Source organism: Pygoscelis adeliae, unplaced genomic scaffold, assembly GCF_000699105.1.
Source record: "Pygoscelis adeliae isolate BGI_AS28 unplaced genomic scaffold, ASM69910v1 Scaffold168, whole genome shotgun sequence".
Taxonomy (NCBI): Eukaryota; Metazoa; Chordata; class Aves; order Sphenisciformes; family Spheniscidae; genus Pygoscelis; species Pygoscelis adeliae.
In genome coordinates, this window is record NW_008825566.1 from 3,577,646 (window position 1) to 3,601,832 (window position 24,187).

Genomic DNA, 24,187 nt, shown 5'->3' on the forward strand with positions numbered 1-24,187 from the left:
CAGCCTGTCCAGGTCCCTCTGCAGAGCCTTCCTACCCTCGAGCACATCAACACTGCCGCCCAACTTGGTGTCATCTGCAAACTTACTGAGGGTGCACTCGATCCCCTCGTCCAGATCATTGATAAAGATATTGAACGAGACCGGCCCCAAAACTGAGCCCTGGGGAACACCGCTCGTGACCGGCCGCCAACTGGATTGAAATCCATTCACCACAACTCTCTGGGCCCGGCCGTCCAGCCAGTTTTTGACCCAGCGCAGAGTACACCTGTCTAAGCCGTGAGCCGCCAGCTTCTCTAGGAGAATGCTGTGGGCGACGGTGTCAAAGGCTTTACTGAAGTCCAGGTAGACCACATCCACAGCCTTTCCCTCATCCACTAGGCGGGTCACCTGGTCATAGAAGGAGATCTCTTCATAGAATCACAGAATGGTTTGAGTTGGAAGGGACATTTAAAAACCACCTAATCCATTCCCCCCTGCCATGGGCAGGGACATCTTTCACTAGATCAGGTTGCTTTAAGTCCCATCCAACCTGACATTGAGCACTTCCAATGACGGGGCATCCACAACTTCTCTGGGCAACAAGAGAATGGCCTTCATCCATGGCCTTCACCCATAAGATGTACTTTAGTGATTATATTTCAATGGGATGTCAGACACTTGTGGATCTAGGACTAATAGCTCAAACAGAATCATCCCCTGGCCGCAAGAAGTTTAGCATTTCCAAAGCATCTAAAAAGAAATATAATTTTCTTCTTAAAAGCATATAACTTCATATAAGCATGTAACTATTTCTAAGTATACAACTATTCCGGTTGGAATATATTCATTGAATATTCAACTGTAAACTGTTAAATATTCAAACATGATTCCGCTTATAAATGCACAACACACAGAAAGATGCAACACTTACCAACTCTTCACAGTGAGTATGTTTTAAGCGTTTAGCTATATCAAGTGGCGTCTCTCCTGATTCATTAGCTATATTACAGCAAGAAAATAAAGTTGTTATGATAGGTGTCACTATTAACATGTCCATTACTAAAGATAAAGACAAACCTGCAGGTACATAGTGAAGTACTAGACCAACACACTCTAAAATTAATCTCTTTCCTTCATATGTAGGTCCACCTCATACCAACCCTCTGAACATGACAAGCACTAGCAACTCAACATGCCATATATATGGAATGATAGCCATGAAATGGCAGTATAAAACTCAGCAACAAGGTATCAGTTGAAAATCTTGGTACTTATCTAAATTTGTTTAAAGAGCAAGTGTAATGTATAAGTCAATTTTAAACTTGAAATAAACAGTGAATATTGATTTTTTTTTATAATGAAGATCGTATTCACAGAATTATGATAAACAATTGAGGAGAAAATGCACTTATTCCACCTTTGCTGTTTCTTATCTGAAGCAGTGGCAAATATTAAATTGAAGTACACATTACCCTTTTACCTATTTCAATAGAAGCCTTCCCTCTCAGCAGCAGTTTGAGGCACTCAACGTTGTCCGTCAGACAGCAGTAATGCAGGGCTGTGCTACCTTTACATGTTTGCTTATCTAGATTGCCACTATTAGAGTACAAGAAAGAAGAAGAAAGCTGATTAAACTTAGTTTCCTACGCTGTATTAATAAACTTCTCTCATTACAAGATTTTAAAGGAATAAAATTACATTTGCAAATACTAGAATTAGTTTTAGTATTTGTATTCATTTAGTATTTGTATTATTTGACATAAAAGCAGTATCAATAACATTTTAATAGCTTTCCATACACTTACCTGTTCTGCACTAAAAAGTCAACTATATGAAGGGATGTTCGATCAACTGACCTAACAGCAAGGTGAAGTGCTGTTTCATCTTGCTCCTAAGAATAGAATAAAAGAACACATTTGTTTCTTCTGATCTACAGAGAAGCAGAAATCTTATTAAGACATAAATTAGATCAATTAAAACATTTAATTTCAAAATATTCAGACATGCTACCGTTAAAACATCTCTTGTGAAGACATTCATTGCTTCCCTTTTGTTCCTTTAAAGTAAACAAACAAATGGGTTGAAAATAAATGGATTACTGAATGATTTAATGTTTAATCTTTTAATACATTTAAAATATGATAGTATTTGGAAAGAATTTTAGATTAAACTGTTTAATATCTTCTTTTGTTATTGTTAAGTTACATCACCAAAAGGACAAGTGTTCAGAACAGTGTTTCAAATCTTATTTTCAATTAAGAAAAAACAGTCCTTTTTAATTAATGAAAGCATATTGCACATATAACAATTTGTTTAATAAAATTTACAACACTTACATGGCCATTGGCCAGTGGAATTTTTTCTGTGAGATCCACACCATCAGCATATACTTGGACTAATCCAAGAATGTCTCTTGATTTGACTGCTTCACAAAGAGCATGTAATTTAGCTGCATTGTCAGCGTGCTTTTTCCTTGCATATTTTCTCTCAATATACTTGGCAGTAATATAATCTTTTCTTGCATTCCTGAAATTGAATATAATTTACTTGTATAACTTTTAGCAGAAGACACACATCAGAATTTACATAAATACATGCAAGTCATTTGAAATAAAATCTGGGAAAGACTATTTCTCATTAATTATGATAATTTTTCTTTTTAAATATGCATGTAAGACATGCAGTCTTGTATTTCCAGTATGAGATGTAGCTACAGAAGATGAATCAAATATCCAATATGAAGACAGACCATGAATTTTCCCCTCTGAACTCTGGTGTGAAGTTGAGATCAAGATTACCCAGCTCTACGTACAGAAGATTCATCAAAGCTTCATAATGCTGGTTTGCTAACAGCAGCCTGGCAGGTTTCTGTTTACCTGACTTATACTCTTACACATGCTGGAAAGGGATGGAAGGCATGCGATACAAAAATCTGCCTTATGCCTCAGCACAGACTGTCCAGGCCTTGGATCTGTATTCACAGAAGTATGTTCTGTAAAGTAACTCTTCGTGACAACTGTGACAGGGAGGATGTAGTGGAGTTTTTAGTTTCGCCTCTAAGCTGAGGTGAAAACTTAGTACACTTGAATCAGCACATGAGTTATCATTTTTGCTGTTGAGATGCAACTAACAAATGATGACTACTCTTCCTATCACAGCAGGACAGGAGCCTACACACCTCCCAAAGGCATTAACACCTTACCAGCTCTTGGGATGTACACAACATTGCACGGAAGACATTTAGCAAAGCCATACTTTATCCTCTAGATACTATGTAATGGGCAAAAAGAAAAAAAATCCAAATAATAATAAATTGAATCAATGGATAGCTCTTGTTCCTAAAGCATATGACAGTATTCCTTCATAGTTTTTAAAAAGTGTTTGTCTTCAGGCTCTCATTTAAAAAACCCCAAATTTAATATGTAGATGTATCAAACTAAATGATTTTTTTAAATACCATTTATTACCAGTCTTCTTATGCTATTGATTTAGCATTCAGTAAAATTATTAGTAACTTTAATTACTATTAATATTCCATATTAATATTGATAGCAGTAGTCAAAAATAATTTAAACTGTTTAACATTGATTCTGTCAGAATGGTGAAAGTCCAGATAATGTAAAATCAGCTTCATCCAAAGCCAATTCTTCTGGGTTTGTTTCTGTGTCATTTACTAGCTCTTTTACGACGGAGTAGTATCCAGCCAAGTAGGCAGCTGTCCTTGTTGTGTCTCTGCCATCACAGTTCAGTGTTTTCGAGGAATTCAATTAAATGTTCTGTCTTTATTCCACGTAGTTATGGACTTAAGTCCTAGGTGTAGTTTCTAAACGCTAGGTGTTCAGTATCTTTCAGGTAAAACGTGTACCTTAATTAAATTTCTATTTTGTATTTAAATGGCACAAAATTAATAGCTTTGTTTTTAATCCCTACCCTTGTATGTCTTTAAATTCTCAACAAGTCATGTTTGATTTGTTTCTGTCCCACAAATCATGATTCAGAGAGTTGGTAAACTAATCCTTACTATTAGGGAAGGTACAATCAGATAAAGTTCAATAAAACAGACATGCAAAGCATCAGAAAAAAGGTTTACTCCTTGGCTATAAGGCTATATATAAGACATATATCTTCCATGGCCTCCTGGTGCAAACCATAATGGCACAACCCATTAGCAATATTAAATTAAATGCCTGTCTTTTTCAGAAGTACTGGCTCTTTACTTACATATCACTGCTTGGATTAGGTTTGACCATCTCATCAACTGGCAGACAGAATTCCATAATCTCATTAAACCCAGCATTCCCAATATTCTTTGCAAGCTGTTAAAAAAAAGATCCACAGCTCACTTAATAAACATGTTCAGTTATTGGCCACACACATACTAGTCGGAGGATAAGGGAAAATGGGAGCTGGGACTTTTTGTTTCTGATTCCTAGTTCTGCTACTATGTCAGTGATCATGAACAGATTAGGTAGCTTTTTGGATGTCAGTTTTCAGCTGCAATTTAATACACAAACAAGTAACTGCAGAATAATCCATCAAGACACCAGTTCATACAATAAATGCAAAATATTTTGTGCTGGGTAAGAACTCACATATGAACTGTCACAGAGCAGCTGATATGTGGTAATGTCTTTGTGTAGCAAAGCTGAATACATTTTCTTCCTTTGGGGATTAAAGTTCTCTTCTAAAATAATGCTAAATAATTAATGGGATAAGTATTTGCAAAGTCCTTCAATTTTTAATCTGAGAGGCACATTCATATGTCAAACAGCTGTGTTCTTTTAAAAAGCAACCAAGGGTAAAAATACTTGGAAACACAAAAAATATGAAGCCTCTACTAATTTGAATTCTAAGATCAGGCAAAGTTTACAGTAAGATACTATGTTCCAGGAGGTTCCCTTAAACTTGAAGGATTACACTTTCTTAAATAATTTTTATCCAGAGGCAACTTTCAAGATTGGAACAACGTATCATTAAAATGACAAAAATATACTTGTGTTGGAAGTATTTTATAGTACTATTTTTAAGTTAATAAAAGCAATTTGATTACCAAAAGTTCAGATGTTCCCAGCACATCTAATGTAAGTGATTGCATTCTGGAATAGTGAACACCAAGTTCTCTATGGATTCCTGAGCATTCAATGCAAGTTAGAATTCCCAAATTTGTTGAAAGCCAGGTAGGATCTGAAACAGAAAGCACCCACATAATTAAAATTTATTCAGGTAATTATTTCATTCTAGAAAATGTAGTATACAGAAGTGAAATTCTGTAAAATAAGATTCCTGTACATGAATTATCAGGTTTTTTAATTTATGTCTTCACATTTACTCTACTGGGAAACACAAACCAGGATTTTTTTAATGGCGAAAGATGTGAAGATGCAAATTTTTTTTTTTGTAAAGGACATCACTCTCCAAGGGAGCTGCTCAAACAGTACAGTTTGTCGTTCTCCACACGGCTTTCAGGAACTGCATTTTTGCACCACCAATATAATGATGTCACATTCTCAACTGGGGGTGTAGGTGCAGTTCAAACTGAAATAACAATGCCTACAGGTTGGGTTTTTTTTATTTCAAGTACAGACTTCAGACTAAGTGAAGCAGCAGTGATTCTGAAGTATACGTACAGCACCACACTACAATGGATTCTCATTCAACTACTTCAAAGATACTAAGGCTCATCCCTCTCCTTTCATTACGCTTGCTTGTCTTTTCTCCTGGTATTTTGCATTCTTACTATAACATTCCCTCATCTTCCAGACAAATAATTAATTTCTGAAGATTTAGACAGCTTAGAAATTCATTTATTTGATAAAGGTTTGGTAGTAGCTATTCAGAATCTTCTCCTTCAAAGACAGCAGGATTGACTCTTCCCATAGTTTTATACCGTATCTATTGCTGGAAGTTACCATCCATTTATAAAGTGCATACAGCTTCAGATCTGATGTTTTCAGCTACAGTTTCAGATCAAAAAAAACCTAAATCCTGTAATGCCTCTGTAACATAAAAGAACACAGGAAACAGCAGGATTTAAAAAATAATTTTAAGAGGATTAAAGTAGAAAATAATCATCAATCAACAAAACCAACACTGCAAACCATAGTCAGCAGGTGCATTCTTTTCCAAATGAGCACAGTCTTAGACATATTCCCTGGCTCACTCTCAAAGTCAAACATAAAAAGTAAATTAGAAAAAAAAAAAAAGAAGAGAAAAAGAAAGAGAGGAAGAGAGGTATATTAGGAAAATGCTTGAAGTATCTTACTGCTGTCCAGTTTTACCTAAATCTTACGTAAAATATGGGCTAATAAAATAAGTTCAACTGATTTATATAAGCAAAAGTTACAATTAGCAAAATACACGGGAGAAAAATAAGCTTCTTTGTAACTTTTCTCCCCACTGACAATATGCATATAGCAAATCAATTTTACTAAAGTAGCGCGATTAAATTGTTAGCATATTCTACTATGTGTATAATCTTTGTGACATAAGCAGTAAAAGTGAAAGCATAAAACATCAGCTTAAATACTCTCATGAGACATACAAGTTTTACCAATTAGAAATATGCTTAATTGAGTCACCTTGTGCTCCACAGTCACAACACACATCATTTCCAGTCATCCTCTGGACTTCAGATATAATTTCTTTTGTCAGTTCCTGGACAATATTATTTTCTCCTGTGTTATCATCTCCTTTGAATGCATTATTTAAAGCTTCTTCTTTGCTGTTTTGTAGCACAGATGTCCATCTAAAATGGCAGTAATATTTTGCTATTAAATGTTTCAGCACTTCTAAAGTTCAAGATAATGTCTCAGTAGAACACCAGTATCAGAAATAAAATTAGCAAAGTAACTCACATTTGACATTCCTGTTCATCTTCTGCTTGAAAGTGGTACGTCCTGTCGTCTGCACAATAAATAATTCACATACTGATTAAAAAAAATGATTGAAAAACTGATTTTGCAGAAATCTCTCAGAAAAACCTAAAATTAATTGATATCTGACTCCTGAGGTCTCTAGTCTCATCACTGGAGTGTTGACAGGCAAAAAGTCTATTTAGCAAGTTTCACTTACAGTACCTACAGTTCATCTATGTTTATACCTATGCTTACACAAGGTGGCTTGTTGCTTTTTAAACGGAAACTGTTTTCTTCAGTGCTGTGCTTCTATCGCATAAGCAGCAGGAGAGCATAGTCATTTTTCCATGTTCTAGATATAACCTCAGTAATCACAAGTCTAAAGTTCTGCTAGGGGTGGTGGTGTGTGTGACTAAAATATAGAGTCCATATTTTAATTTATCTGTGTATATAAGAAAGATTTGAAGTTTCTAAATGAGCTCTTAAAACCACAGTAATCAAAAATGACAAAACAAATTTGACAGACACAAAGTCCAAACTACAATCAGGATAAGCCACAAGCTGTTTCAATTAAATCAAGCTAAAAAAAATTCAATTTACTATAACTTCCATAATTCTAAGCATTATTATCATAGTATACTATTAAAGAAAAAAAGCGTAATATATTTTAAGGCTATGAAACAAATGAGATATGATACAGTTTGGTGATTAAGCTGGAGTTAAAATTAGTATAGTTGATGAGAAGAACGGAGGTAAAGCTCCTGGCAAAAAGATATTCTAGGTTGAAAATTCCTAAGGTTTGAAAAATATTCAGGCAGAAAGGTATTAAAAGATAGTTTCAAACATGGAAATTAAGAGAGTAAGGATACATGAAAGGACAGAAAGGAAAGTGCTAGATAAAGAATAAGAGATTTTATCTTGCCATGATACAGCAATTTGCAGTTTTTAAAAAACAAGGAATGTTTTTAAACTCTTTAGTAAAACAAAGTGAAAAAGTGATCTGGAGAAGGCTAAGAGGCCAGTTATGCCTTGTCGTATGTATGATAGGACAAATGATAATGTTGTGATAAGCTGATATTGGACAAAATGTGACATGGTAATCAACAAAGAAAGAAAGTGCAAAAGTAAACAGGGAAGACCACTTGCTTGTGCAGAAATGCAAAGCTGTATATTGCATACATGAGTACTAGTCTATTAACGTTAGTAGCATACCGTACATTTACAAATAGAGAAGAACTTTATGCTCTGACAAAGAGACAAATGAGGAACAGATTTATATTCTTCTCCCCAAATAATTTAAGATATATATTTTAGTAATGTATTTTTATTGAGCCCATAGATATAAGACTAAAATGTCCCACTGAGAAAACAAAGGAAACATTCTACTATACAATTTCGTATCATCCCATTCAGTTCCGCAAATTATTCTGTTTTGGTGTTTTTAATATGCACTCTCTTTATCTCACCTTTATATCTACTATGAGATAATAAAGCTAAAAAAGCTTTCAGTATTTTCTTCACAGTTACATAGCAACCACTACACTTAAATTTTAAGAAGTTTTGTCATGTTTTAAAAGCTTTCTGATCTTGTACAAAGTCGTAACTTTCCAAGATGATCAGCTGTGACATTTTCAATATAAAGAGTGATGTCACAGCAAAAATATTCTCTTCTATAAGGCAGCACAAAATTATATAGAAAGAAGGAGTAAAGATGGCTTTAAAAACAAGTGGTTTTCCAAAGAAACAGGTACAGTTAGTTGCATTATGCTAAAATAAGTGAAATGTTAAATCGTCATAGGAAGGACATTTTATAAAGGGAAAGCATTCTACAATTGTGAAAATGTTTAAGTGGATTATTGACACGTACAGAACTAATGCAAAACCCTTTGATATTAGCTGCAAGTAAAAAGACCTAAACAACAAACCTACGTGATATGAGGTCAAAACATTTTTTCTCCTCTGGGTTTGTTTTCACTTGGCAGGTTAACAGATTGAGCTTTGCTGGAGGTCGGTTAGCCTATTTGAAGATAAAGCATACACATTTTAGTATATTGATAATGACTGAGCCCTGCAGTCCAAAAACATAGGATAACATCCCACTGGCCAAAAAGACTTGACAAATGGCTATTACTTTAAATTTTTAAGGTACACAGGTTTTGATTTATGTTTTCTTCTGCATCATGGTTTGTAAACTACATTTTCTTATATTTGGCTATTTTGTTCACTGATAACTCGATAGTCACTAGAATTTTGAAAGGGAAGAGGGTTAAAATCACTTTAATTATCACTACTCTGATCACCTTACCAGTAACACTTATCTGAAGAAATCAGGTATGACAAAGAGACAGATTAATTTTACGTAAGTTTAATCCTCCAACATTTAGAAATTTAGTTTTAAAAAATTAGTTGTCTAGGTTTTCAATAATCAAATAATTCGACTCCTGCTAATGTCTTTAAAGAGAGCCTAGATAACAAGTTTAGAACAAATGCTCAATTTTTAAATCACTAAAGGGACACATTGAAGGAAAATAAGAAGTTTGCACAGAGAAGTCTTGCAACAAACATATGCAAAACTAAACTGAGATAGTTCATTACCAAGAAATGCAGTGAACCAAAATATATTCTACAACGATATATGTTTTCTAGTCAAGTTCCTCTCAGCTATTTCAGTTCCTTATTAAATAAAAAACAGCAATGTTTTACTAAAAACAAAATGCACAAGCAAGCTTCACTTTGGGAAAATCTCATGAAGGCTACAAAGACTTTTCAAATAGCATCTCTGCGCTAATCTCTTCTTTCCCTTAACCCGCCTGTCCTACAGACTTGGGTTAGGACCTAGTTAAGATGTTAAGTTTGCAACCTTGACTTGAGGAATGGCTTGCACTTGCTACAATGGATAACTAGTTTCACTCTTCTTTTAGAATAATGCAATCAGAAAGCAGATTTAACTAGAGAGGCTCTGCTCTAGACAATAATATCTGAAAATAATAATAATTTGTTTAAATCATTAGGAAAGTACTATTGTAAAGATAGCAATATACATAAACACATTACCACGCTTATTGTTGCATTCTAACAATTTTAATCTATCGAGTTGCTAAAACAAGATTTAATCGTCTAAACAAGAACTATTATCAAATGAAGCCGAACTACCACATAATGTAATTAACTTGCAATGAATCATAAGAAACGTACATATTCTCAATCTCTTCTAAATTTATTGATGAAAACATATCATTCAAAAAAGAAGGGAGAATAAGTCTGAAGAGTACAGACTTCCTTGAAACAATCTGATAAAATGATGTAGCTGGTCAAAAAAGAACAGCAACATCATTATGTCTGAAGACCAGTAAAAAAACAAAACTATGAAGAAACATAAGATGGGAAACAATTACTTTTTTTTCCCCCGTTTTAAAAGAAAAAAAAAGGCAGCATGGTGTCCTTGAAAAACATAAGCAGCAGACATAACAAAGTCCTGTATACTTTGAAACAACAAACCTGCAGGTCACTTGCTGGGCAATGTAAAATAAATTGTACCCAAGAGAGGTTTTGAAGGCAGCACGATGACAATTAATTGACAACCACATTGTGTTCTCTGCCTAGTAAATAGCTTTTCAAATTCCAGACATTCCTTTTAGTAGTAAAAGTGCACACAGGTTTCATTATTTTAGCCTAACAACAACAAGAGTTCTTTGTAACTAGAAGCATACGAGAAAACATCTTGAAAATGCCAGCTGGGGCCCATTTTCTTGGTTATATTTAAATATACTCAATAGCCATAGCACTAAAGTTTCCAGTGTTTACATTTTTAATGTGACTGTTTGTCCAAGAAGTGTCCAGAAGCTGCCTATAATGAAAATACAAAATAAAGCAAACAAAAATTAAACATAAGTATTTGGTAAACAAGCCACTGGGCAACTCATAGGCTTTCTCACAGGCTCTATGAAAATGTAAAAACACAAGTAAATGCAGGTTAAGAAAGAATCCACTTGCCCTGGGACTTTGGATCTGAAGCACATTCAGGACCTAACTAGTTTTCTGTAACTTATGAAATATGAAGCTGTAAATGGACCCACTAAAATGCTTCAGAGAGGTCTGAAGGACCAATATACACAGAACTCCTATCTCTGGATAGGAGAATGCAGCATAAGAACTCCATATCAGGATCTGAGAACCCAAAGAAATGGCTTCAACAACCTAAAACACATCCTGGGCCAATGTGCTGATCTTGGAATCCAAACATATTCCAAAGCTTTTAACCAAGGACCTCCTAACCTGAAGTCAGCATTAACAAGGGTATTAAAAACCCCTGACATCTTTGCATGTGGCTGATAGCATTTATGCTTTTATCCTGTGGCCAAATAACAGCTCTCTCCACCTGCCTCCCCAACACATGCCCGTTACTTGGTGGACAACACACTTCTCTCACACAGCAGGTGCTGCTTGGGGAGAAGTTAGAGTCTCAAGACAAAGGGAGGCAAGACTGTATAAATTCCTTAGCCACACTAGGCTGTAGGTTGAACCAGATGTTTGGCAGGATTAGGAGACACTAGAAGTAGAAAATGGTAACAAACGCGTAATTGCTATTACACTATTTGTTTGAAACCTCTGGTTTTCATTTTCCTGCTTGAGTCTCTGATTAGACAATTAAATTTCAGACTACTAGTGAATTTTCAGACATCCATGGTAACACACCAACACCCTGAAAAGATGTGCTGCCACCTCTCATGCAATATGTGCCGACTTCAGCATCAAGTTGTGTAGTGGTCTCCAACCACCAAAACTGACTTCTTATATGTTCTGGCAACAAACAGTAAGTGTAGGAATCAAAAGGTTAGGCCTCTAAGACAATACAGAGGAGCGCCATGATACAGAGCTGATTTTTACAAAAGGCATGAGCAAATGTGTTCACATACTTAACAGACTGGTTGGCTGATTTCATCATGCATTTTTTCTGGATATCATAGTGATCTACTTAAGAATCAAAATATTAAATCTGACTCTTTTGCCTTCAGATTGCCCTGTTAATCATAATGGTAGATTAAAGTTTCCAGCAGTAAAGAAAGAACAACAAAAAAAGATTCCTTGATAATGAGTCTCTCTTATATTCCTTTTTTGCAGACAACTAGCAAATTCCATTTAAGCTCTTTAAACACAAACCAACTTTGAGGAATCTGAGGTTCCTCAAATATAAGTTTTTCCCTTGGGACTTGCTGATCTGCAAACCACTTAGGAATTCCTATTTACATGGTTCAATCTGCTTCTATCATTGTTTTTTCATCTATGTATATTAAATTGCAGTCAGGTAGATGTTGGAAAATTTCCAGCTGCTAATAATTACACAAAGGAGCAGTGTCTGTTTTTCCATCAACCATTACCTTGCACGTTGCTCTATGAATGCTAATTTCTTTGAAGCTTTTAGTTGTCTAAAAGTATGACTTCTGCACATATGCCAATGCAGACACATGCATTCAGCGTTACAGCTGGGTGACTGACAGAGAACCAGCTATATTCTCTCCCCATCCATATCAGGAGAGCGCTTGGCAGGCAACTTTAAGTCAGAATACAGCATCTGCAACTGCCTGAAGATAGCTGTTCCAGAAACTAACTGAAAAAATAGTCCCTCATAAAGAGAAGCTACATAACCAAAGAACAGAAATCCATGAAGAATACTTAGCCTTTAAAGGAAAAGCATTTACAAATTTGTATTTGATAAAGCAAACAAAACTGACAACTGAATTTCTGAGAGATGGTTCATTTTGATGAACAGCTGGGAAGAGAGAATGACACAGGAGACATCAACCCTGAGAAAGCTTGGAAATCAATGTTGTTGCTTCAGAAGTCTCAGAAGACATTCAGTGCAGCCCAGAAAATTCTTAACGAACAGAAATCGCTTCTACCCATTTCAAAGTCTAGGAAACAAGCATTGTATTTTTACATAAAACTGCCATCAATACATAAGGGGAAAGTGAGCAAATAAGTAAAAATACTTTTTAGGAGTGTATTTTAAAACAAGAAGGTACTCTTTTAATTTTGTAATACAAAGAGATCAAGACCAAACCTGTGAAACCCACATATCTAAACTCACATTGAAGTACCTACCTTAGCAACTGATTTCCAGCTACAGCTCCACTGATTTCAGTGGGAACTTACTGCTTCTAAAAACGTTAGACCATCTGGTAGATGGCTTATAAAAAGAGAAGAACAACAGTATCTTGATAGACTCGGTAACTGTACTTGCATGTGAAAGTTTTAAAATTCTGCTCCACAAGTGGATTTTGTAGCCTCTGCCAGCTCTGAGCTGCCCTAGCTACACTCCTACTGGTACCACTACAGCACGTCCAATGCCAAGCGCATTTACAGCACACAGAGACACCAGTATAGAAACAGTAATAGACTTTTCTCTGACAAAGATGCACTCATACGCACTTGAATGAGAACAGGGATAAACTGGTGGACAATTCCAAAGCCATAGTAACAACTCTACTTTGCAGGCCTGGTTTTGCACTCCTCCTTAACTCCTGGCTGTCAGTTCAGAAGGCAACAGCTTGTGGTTAGATGCACAAATGAGAGATTGATTCATTTTTGCTGCCAGGGTCAACTTGTAGTCATAGCAACAGGCATAACAGGATGAAGAACAGAACAGTTCATAACAGGATCAAGAAACAGGACTGTTTATTAGACCAAGAATGGGAAATACTGTTACTGAGTTGATTTTTGCCTTAAGAAACCTTCTTAAAAGTTTCAAGAAAGCAATATAAGAAGAGAGAAGTTATGGGAAAGCAAAAACAGCTTTGGTAAAAAATTACCAAAATATGAAAGTATAAAGTTTTAAAACTTTAAGTATAAATATTAAAAGTTTGTTAATGTGTTTTTAAATATTGGTAGCAAAGAAAGAGGGACTTCTAACTCTCTATCTCTTGTCATTCTGGTAGAAGTTGCCTTCAGAGTTGATTTTCCCCAACAGCTACTCCCCAGAAAAGCTACCTTCATAACAGATTACCATATAGCAGCAAATCTGGAGGAGAGAAGAGATTCAGCATTCTCTCAGTTTGTCTTGTAAATATAAAAAGTTTTTTAACCCATATCTAAAAGATGGATTAACGGCCAACCATATCTTTCAAAAAAAACAAAGTTAGGATTTGTATTTTTAGATAGTCTGGTAAAATATGAACAGTTTACATGAACTAAACAAGTCATTAAAAAAGCCATTTTTTCCCCATTAACAGTCGAGCATTAAAACAGTTGTATTTTTAGATACTGTGTATGTCGATATATTTCTGAAAGACTGCCTTAAAAAAATGTATCCCTCATATTCAAAACGCTGCATCAGGAATCTAGCTAATTCCAAATTATAAATATAGACCAGCATAGCTTGCCTTTTTGTATTAGCAACCATGTACATAAAATACTGTAAACAAATACTTACTGTACCATGGGAAATTGTAAGAAAACCATTTTTAACTGAGCACTTCCTTTTCTGCCACACTTTTCTGATTCTGGTTTAAAGGGGGGGAAAAAAAAAAAAGTTACTCGGTTTTTAATATATTTAGAATTACATTGCTTCAGCTCTTAGGACCTAATTTTTTTTTTTCAGTAGAAGCTGGCAGTACTTACCCATCACTTTTCTTGTACAGACTACCATTTCGTTCAGTGCCATGCTCCTTGTTTCCCTGAGGCTGATGTAAACTGTAAGCTGTACTCTGACGAATCTGAGAATCCTGAAATATACAGAACAGCAATTTGTAATGCATTCCACACTTTCAACCAAAATATCCCCCCTATTAATGAGTTTCAGAGCCTTTCCTTCCTGCTCTAATCCCACAGGCCAAACGAAGCACATTTTTTTCTCCTCAGTGAGAGAGAACAAGATCCATTTCTTTTTTCAGAGGGCACAAAAAACATTGGAGAAGTAGCCATTATCAGCACCTGCCAAAATCCTCTTGCTTTTATTTAGCTTTACTATTGGCCTTAATATATGGGTTTTTTAAACCCAAAAATTAATTAAGCAGCAGGCTTTCCAACTCATGCAAACACTGCCATGTACAAACACTAAAGATTATTATTACCTGCAATTCCTAGTGCACCCTTCCATTGTAAAAAAATTACATACATAAATCTGAAGAAGTGGTTTTCCTTGTGGAAACTGAGTCATGTTATTCTCTGAAAAGCAGAGGAGACCTCCTGGAAACATAGTTCAGGAGGCAAACAGGAAAATTGAAAAGTTATTTTTAAATATAATTTAAACCAAAATATCTTGAACAAAGTAGAATTCTGGGACAGGAAGTGACAAGGATTAACTAAACCCTTCTCACTGTTCTCAGAACTACCCAGAGGCAGGACCCACTGCTGTAAGAGTCCAACTTCTTAAAAAATAAGAACCTGATAATGGGAAATCTAATGTGTCATGCTATATTAACAGCAGTAACATGATAAGATGGATTTTTCAATGCATACAGTAACAATGACTAGTACTTATAATATTTATTATTTTCTTTTCTACTATCTTTGCTCTGTGGATGTAATACGCCTCTGTTATACATGGCGGATAATACAAGTATAGCGAGGAAAAAAACCACAAAGAAAGCAGGTCACTTAAATTACTATCTGAGCTATTCTAAGCAAAAACTTAAGAGCTATTAAGAAATAAACTTACTAATTTGATAAAAAACCTCTTTTGCTAAAAAGATGAGATAGTTTGTCTCAGATACACTAGGAGTATGATCACAAGATACATCATTTTGGGTTTTCAGAGTGTACACATGATAAAATAAAATATACAGTGATCTAAAAAGTATGAATTAAGATAGGTATTTTCTCTCTAATTACAGTTAGCTTCATACACTTTATTAGCCTAAGTATAAGACATCTCTGGATATAAGCAAGGCAAAAAGACCAACTAAAACCAAGAACACACTTGGACTGTGCTTCTCCCCAGAGAATGCCAGCTCAGATGGAATGCTGCTCCTTTACAAGCTCCAGCAGCACATCCTGCTACCAAAGCTGTTCAGCATCATCCTCAACAGTAGTGGCAACACATGACGGGTCCAAAATATGGCTGTAGGGACAGAGCTACCACCTACATTCCTGTTCAGTGCACTTAGGACTCCACACCTTCAGGCTTCAGGATTTCAGGCTCATCCTGAGTACGGTGCTGGAGCTCAGTGGTCCTGAGAACCATGAGCTGAGCTCAAAGCGGGCTGCAGCACTCCTTGGTGCTCCTTTTCAGGAGAAGCAACCTGTGCCCACTTCCCTGTCTCTCAGCTAGTGATCTCGGAAGCCGTATCAGGTAACTACAACATTCATCTAAGGCTTTTAAAGGCGCTACAAAACCGCCACTTAAATGTCCATGCCTGACAAAGCATCCCTTCAGTTTTAAACCAGTCTGTTCATCGTTCCTCTCCAGCCTGTTTACATAGAATTATTTGGTTTTGCACTCTGTCTGCCCAACATAAAAACAGAACAACAAAAAGCATTCTCATCACTGATTAAGAACCGCCGCACGCATACATTTACTGACTTCTGAAGAAAATCTGATCTGTCACTGCCTATTGTGTCCTACCAGTGCCTTGATCTCTGCCTCCCATTAGTCAGTAAAGGAACTCCATTCCCAAGAAGATTAGAGGCCTTACAGGAAATTAATTTCAGTTCTCCACATCCTCAATTAAGCAAAGATTTCAGATGACCTCCAACACCTGCTCATAGCACTATTCCCATTACTTAAGACTGTGCTGCTACTTTCTGTGGAGTATTTTCTGCTGCATTTTGGCTACCTCCCTTCAGCTGTTGTTTACACTCAGCTGTTGTGTTTGGCCAAACTGGCAAGCCAATAATACAAGCTTCCTGCCTTATTTCAACCAGAGAGGAAGCTGCTGTAGCTGACGTGTATTTCCACACATTCATTATTATGAGCAATATCTTTAAAAAATTTAATACTACTTCATGAAAGGGAATTAAGGACAAAACAAGGAGATTCTCAATTTTAAATCCCCGTTTCAGGCCATGGCCAAACCAATAGTGTCCAACGTGATTGCCAGATGATGGTTTTCCACAGCTCTCTGACAAGCAAGTTCATGATTTTGATCTGGCTCCTAACAGACGGGATGCCATACCACAAGTCACCATCACAATTAACATCCTTCCGGGCAATTTCAGCATGCCTTTTTCACATGCAGGCTCCCCAGAGGATCTTCCCTTATTTCTGGTTTGCATATTGCATGTAACAGGAGTACAAATCACAGATAACAGGGTCAGACTCAATGGCCTCATCGGAGGAGCAGTAACAATGTACATTACCTATGGGAGGAAATGGATCACCGCAGGATATAGGACATACCTAGTGCAGAGTATTGTCATTTCAAATATCTCTTGAACATAACAAGATCTGAAGTACACAAGCCTAAGAAACTGAACTTTGTCCACTTTATCAGCTTCGAAATGCAGATAGGCATACAGAAAAGGTGAGTCATTTCATTGCAGCATGTTTATAGTGAATCACTTCACTGACCATAAAGAGGTTTGAAATTATTTCTTCCGAAGACTGACTTCTAAATCAAGCTGAATAGCACAGCTAAAAATGAAAGAAATGTGAAAACAGTATTCTGTAAAGATGGTCTGTGACTACTGATAAGAGAGATTCTAAAAACCTATTTATCAGCCCCACTATTTGAACACAGCAGAACTTTCCACACAAGGTGCTTTAACTTATACATGGCAAATTTTGGCCAGCCATTCCACAGCTCCCATGGAGCAGGATTTTAGACTGTCAGGATCACTCCTGTGCGTAAAGCTGCCAAAAAGCCCTTACAGCTCTCCAAGAGCCTGAGCTTCTCTTGCATTTGCAGGATCATTGCCAAGAGGATGTTTCAGAGATCCATCCCTTATCTGTTACAGCCCCACAGACCCTCCAACAGATTTATCTGCCAGAACCCCCTGCAGGCAGCCTCTCCTATAGCACAGCTACCATAAATTTTTGTCAAGAAACACAAAATGTATCCTATTTTGCAGTGGCCTAAATAGATTATAGGTTCTACCAAACGCATAGAAGAAGCAGAAGCAAATCTAAACACTACAGTAAGGCTACCTTCAGAGAGGACACAGGAAAGAGAGAAATGAAGGCAATACGACTTTAAGGTTGACCCCGAAACTTGTGGGAGCTCTACAGTTTGAAAAATAAAAGTTCAAAAATTAAAAATTACGGATATGTACACACAATGATGTTTCAAAAAGAAGTTTCAATACAAACCAGGTTTAAGGAAGTTCTGTGCAGGAGGAAACTATGTATACAGGCACAACAAAAAAGGTTCACTATGAGTATTTTTTTTTTTTCCCAAACACAACAGAAACAATATTTGTCAACATTCTATTATTTCATACATTAAGTCCATTTTAAATAAAAATACATATATCTTCAAAATCTTGCTAGAACATCAAATCAAGCAACTGGATTTAATTCCCAAAAGAGAGTGAAAAGGAAATCACCAATTTGTCTTACAGCAGTTTTCTTTCCCAAGAACAATCTGATAAGGTTTTTTTGGTAAAACAACAAACAGAAGAGGGGGGAAATAAAAACCCAGTCTTTTCATACAAACAGAAAAAAGCTGAGAGGAAAAATCCAGTTTCTTGAAATCTGAATAGAAATCATGCCAACTATTTTCATTAAAACATAGTAACACTTACTCTCCTAGACTTCGGTCACAAAATGTAAATGCATTTCAGGAAGGAAAAAGAAATCAGTTATAGTAAAGGAAATTACAGTGCAACAAGAATAATATTACTGGGTCGTACAGTAAATTATACCAGGATTTTTTGGCATCCCACTGATTAATTCATGTTTTCAAAAAACTTTAAAAATAATTATAGTACTTCTCACGCTTTGCAGGTAAGCATCTATATCTAAACTTGCAGAATTAATAAATAATGAATATAGCATAAAGCATTTTTTACACTTGTATTTTTAAATGCAACAAAAGCAGTACAACTAATAAATTTATGTATATTATTACATTTTTCAGTCTGTGAAAAGATATGTGCTCACCACACCTTCCATATACATTTAATATCAGTATCACTGATAAACAGGTAAACATAGAAAAGCAATATTCCCAGCAACCATGAAACCCAACTGCTTCTATTATCTCTCTTGAACAAAGACCCGAATAAAACAGGAAGCTTGCTAACACACCCTGAACAGCAAAGACTCCTTACTGAGGGTGGGCAATCAAGGGTGAATCCTAGTCTTTAATTCCACGGAGCTCAAATTTGGAAGTTTTTAGCAAATGCACCCCTCAGTGAGTCCTAATTACTACAGGCAGAACCTAAGAAAGTGCCTGCAAACTATATGGGACTTCGTACACAATGATCATTATCACAAACTTCACATGGTAACAAACAGAACCTCAAAGTGAAGAGGGTCTAAGGCTGTTCAAATGCCTATCAGCAAGTCATAACAGAATGGTCTGGGTTGGAAGGGACCTTTAAAGATCATCTAGTCCAACCCTCCAGGCCATGGGCAGGGACATCTTCACTAGATTAGGTTGCTCAACAACCATTATCTGGCCACCTAAGAGCTAGGAGTCACCATAACCTTTAGGGGAAGATGAAAGCAAGACCGGAAAAGATCAAGGAAGTCTGAGCCCTACAGACTAAACTATTTCATTGTGATCCCTCTCAGAAAGAGAATCTGAAAAGGAGGGTAGGGGGTTCATTCATCACTTATTCATGGCCCAGCAGCCACACAAAGGAAGCTGGCTGGCATTTATTTACATGAAGAGGAAGCACTAGCAATCTGCAACAAAAGTACACCTAATATTTATGATTTGATTATACAAAAGATGCTTGCTTCCAAACCAGAGTTTGCCAAATAAAACTACTCCAGAATTCTTTCAATCTAACAGCAATCATAACCGAAACTCAGAAAATACTTATTTGTTAGATTGCCAAACTGACCCAGCTCTCACATGTTTGAAAACTGGCATCTTGCAGCAGAGTAGCAAACTTAATTGTCATTATTGCAGATGATGACAAGAGGTGTTTGCGGATTTGAAGTTCAGTTTTACATAAACTTTATACAGTCTGGAATAGTACTGTGAGATAAGGTTGTACTAATGGGGTCTCCTTGATACTGCCAAAGTTCTTCCATTCTCAGTTTGAGCAACATAGACACCATTGTCTGTTAGGTCACAGACAGTGCACCATCTTAAGTATTTTGCAATATTGGTAACAAAAAGAAATTATTTTGCAATAAGTCTCATATATTTTTAGTGGGAATTAATTTAAAAAAAAAAAAACGCCTTTGTCAGAAACATTCAATATCAGCATCAAAGCAAAGATGAATAAACAAAAAAAATTAGGTGGCTGATAAAAGTTAAAATAACTATTTCAAATACTAACATTACATTAGAAGTAATTAAAAAGGGTATTCCAAAGTTAAACCACCTTATATGCTCACCTCTTTCTGATCAACCTGGAGTGCTGATTTTAAAATATCTCTAAGCTGTGTTAATTGTCTTCTTTCCTCATCTTGTGCTTGTTTAATCTTGAATGAAAAAAACCACAGGTTAAAAATATTATTTCTTTTTAACGCAGTTCTTCCAAACTTGCTACTTAATTGGTTCATTTTTCTGAGAAATGTTCAGCAAGAATGAAAACACAAAGAGAAAAGATAATGTGATCAGTTTATTTTCCTTTATATCTTCAGAAAACTTGACAATGGCTAGGATGTTGCTGGGTTTAAGACCTCACACTGTTCTTGCTTCCTTGTGTTCAATTTGAAACCATATGTTATTTTCCACTTAGTAAACATTTTAGAGCAAAGACTGTTTTCCTAACATTTTACACAGTGGGGTCCCAAACTGAAACTAAGGCTTCTGGATATGATATTAAAACAAAATTTTACTCAAAAATCTACTCAAAACCTTAAAATGCTGACTATTAAAACAGTCAGCCAACCTGAACTAAAATGATCACAGTTCTGTTGTAAAAACCTAAGTTTACAACACAAATGTGAAAGGTTGCTACTCACTGTATAGAGATCTGTCGAGAGAGTCTCAATTGAAGGCTTGAGACTTTCAACTGCTTTTAACCCATCCTGAAAGAAACTTAAAAAGAAAAACAAAAAGCAGACTGTTATTAAACTTTACTTTGTATTTTCTGTTTAAAAAGTTGCCAAAGGAAGACGTGCGTATTATGCCATGCCATAAACTTCAAAACATTACACATCTATCTTTTTAATGCGTCTTTGACTGATCCACCTCTTTATTTCCATCATAGCTTATTCTAACATGCAAAACCCCCTATTAGATTCAGAACTGCCACAATTCACTGCCATGTAAGTTTTCCTCATTCTCACCTCAAATACAGGTTCTCATCCCAGTTTTTGAAGGCCCTGAACAAGCAAGATTCATTTGTAGAACAGCAAAAGCTCTAGTAGATATAAAATAATTCTGACTTCTTGGAGCCAAATAATTTCACGTCTGATGCAATCTTCCTACTAAAGGAAAACACCTTTGTTTCCCAAGCATTAATTATGGCCTATATGCAAACTGAATATGCTACATGCTACTGTATCATATGTATTTTTGTATTAGCACAGTAATGTTATCTATGTGAAGTACTGCAGCTCTTAAAAAAAGTGAGATTTAAAAAATACATTTAAAGAAACCACAACTACACGCACATTTGATTAAAAATTGCTGCACCATTTGCAACAGAAAACATTTTCACTCCGGGAAGCAGACATGAAAGTGGCAACACAACACAGCATTTATGCTGTTGAAATTTTATTAAATGGACAGAGCAGATAAATGACATACAACAAGTGAAACTGATTTTAAAAGCAACATAACTATATAGGGAAAAAACCTACCTAGACGCACACTGGTCTTTTAAGATGAAAACTTACCCATTTGAACAGGTTAACAGCAGCTCTTTCAAGTTTATAGCTATGACTTTGTTGCTATACTATTGATCTGTAAGACTATCATAAAGAAGTACATCATTCTCATGAGAGCTTTGTGTTTTATTACTGAGTCCTCCAATTAATTAGAAAAAGAGTGATTCTTTCAATATAGTTTTATCCCACTGCTTATGCAATTTATTTTTCTTGAGCACTGAATTAATTTAGATCATTGCTAGATACACTCAAAAAAGCCCATCAAAACTAACGGACCACTAACTAATAGACCAAACTAATAGCTCTGTTTCAAGAGTAGTTTACGAAATATGCCAAATTATTGTGCAGCACTCCTTTGGAACAGACAATTATATTCTATGGGACCAGCTCAACCTCATTACATGTTTCGGAATATAGTAACAAAAGCAATGACTAATCTGTGACAAAAGCAATTTGTCAAAAGACATCCGTGAGAACAGCTGAATCTTAATTTATTTTGAAAAATCTAGAAAAGTGTTATGATGATGTCAAAAGTTTAAAACAAAACATTGTTCCAGTTATTGTGTAGATATAAAGAAAACTAAAACATACTTGCACTGAGCATGAAAATACTTGATCAAGTTCTGAAGCAAGTCCACTCCTTTTTTAATCTTGATCTCATTGACTTTCAGCAGGTACTGTTAAAACAGTAATTCACAAAAGAAATTAATTATTACTGCTACAGTATTTTTTAAACATTTTATTTTCAGTTATATTTCAAGAAGCTTTAACAGTTGCAGATTTAGAAGACCTAAAAGAGAATGCATCAAACAGTGGCTTCAAGGGTTAATCACACAAAAGCAACTGTTGTCACTGCTGATTTCTGATACCCTGTGGGAATACTTCACTATGGTTAGTTCAAATTGTTAAAACATCCTTCATGGCTCCTAGTGGAAGCCTGTATTAAAGGAAGCATAAAAGGGTTTGTGTAGTAAATTTAGGAACCCATTATTAAACCTAGCAGCCCATCTAACATGTCTATCTCACCAGTTGTTAAATTCATTGCTAAATAGATGTCATTAAGGAAGAAAGCAGTTTACTCAAAAAAGTGAGGGATTATTTTAACCATTTTTTAAATCTGCCTTCTGATTTTATCATTTTCTCTATCAGTTCCTTATACACGGTAATTACAGCAAATTACAGTTTAGCAAGAGATATAAAAAATCTACTGTCAAGCTAAAAAAAAGTGTAGTTAGTGTCCTTTTGCATTAGGCACAATCAAAGTCCATATTAAGTGACAGCTCCTCCCCTGAATGCTATAGCACAAAAGACATCAGCCATGCAAGCAGAAGTAAGATTCACCAAATATTTACAGGAGTCCTTAACTGTCCATTAAATGACAAAATTTTTTAACCCGTTTAGACAGTGACCACCAAGCAAAGGAGTGAATGTCTTAGCAATGCTTTAATGCATGGTTTTCCCCTACCCTCAGTACACCCTAAATGTTTTCAACCCACTAAAATAAAGCAGTATCCAAGTGCCAGCTTTCAATGTTGCAGCTTTTTATGCTGGTTCAGGTGAACAGATGATTAGCCTAAATGTAGACGTGTGCACTGGATAGCATTTAGTTAGAAGAATCACCTTTCTAGCTCCTGTTAATTTAAAATGGAGCTGTAGGCATCTGGTATTCGGTTCACTTTCACAATTTATAGAGAACTAGCCTGTACTTATGACACAACTTCAATATGTCACACTTCTGATTTACTAACAAAACCAAAACAAAGTCCCCATTTACGACTATTCAGAGGTAACCGAGTATAAACTTCTTTTCCCAAAAATCAGAAGAAATACAGGATACACTGCAGCTATTCCACATTGAAGGTAACTTGATTCAATTTCACAGACTTCACCCTGCATTTTATTATCACAACTGACTAAAGTGAACTCCTCCTTTACTGTGACACAGGAAGAGAGAAGCATCTGTTCCTGGTTGTTTCTTAGGAAGGATACAGATGGGCAATTAGCTGGCAACATCCATATGTTTATTGGGTACTCAAATGCCTTCATCAGTTTTGAATACTTTAGTCTGACTCCGTATAGGAATGTGAAGCTTTTCTACTAAGTATCAGCGCATGCAGTTACTAAAAGTGGTATTGAGGACAACTACCGTTAAGCTATGTTGGCATATGAGTCAAATTAGCTCTAATCATCATAGTAAAAACAGAAGAAACACCCATGGTATATTTTTGAGCTAATGCATAGAAAGAACGAACACAGCACCTTGAATTCCCAACCACAGAACCTGGCATGCCCTTAAACGAATCGAATCAAAAATATTCACATCAGATTTAACATACTGCAAAATCACAAATATTCCAAAGTAGAAACATTCTGAAACATCTTGAAAGACAACGGGATTCCATCCTTAGCACTTTTTTTTCAGCACCAGTCCAACAGTGTGCTAGACTGGAGTCTCTCTTCA

General features: G+C 35.8%; 1 protein-coding gene across 1 annotated transcript in view; it reads right to left on the minus strand.

Moving 5' to 3' along the window:
• ASAP2 (ArfGAP with SH3 domain, ankyrin repeat and PH domain 2) overlaps nucleotides 1–24,187 on the minus strand; it is a 168,825-nt gene that overhangs the window by 19,866 nt on the left and 124,772 nt on the right. Inside the window, 14 exon segments of the mRNA XM_009332513.1 lie at nucleotides 911–978; nucleotides 1,460–1,575; nucleotides 1,785–1,870; nucleotides 2,316–2,505; nucleotides 4,201–4,295; nucleotides 5,030–5,163; nucleotides 6,558–6,724; nucleotides 6,834–6,882; nucleotides 8,763–8,850; nucleotides 14,263–14,332; nucleotides 14,451–14,554; nucleotides 20,284–20,370; nucleotides 20,857–20,932; nucleotides 22,318–22,403. Coding sequence (XP_009330788.1) covers nucleotides 911–978; nucleotides 1,460–1,575; nucleotides 1,785–1,870; nucleotides 2,316–2,505; nucleotides 4,201–4,295; nucleotides 5,030–5,163; nucleotides 6,558–6,724; nucleotides 6,834–6,882; nucleotides 8,763–8,850; nucleotides 14,263–14,332; nucleotides 14,451–14,554; nucleotides 20,284–20,370; nucleotides 20,857–20,932; nucleotides 22,318–22,403 — 1,416 coding nt within the window.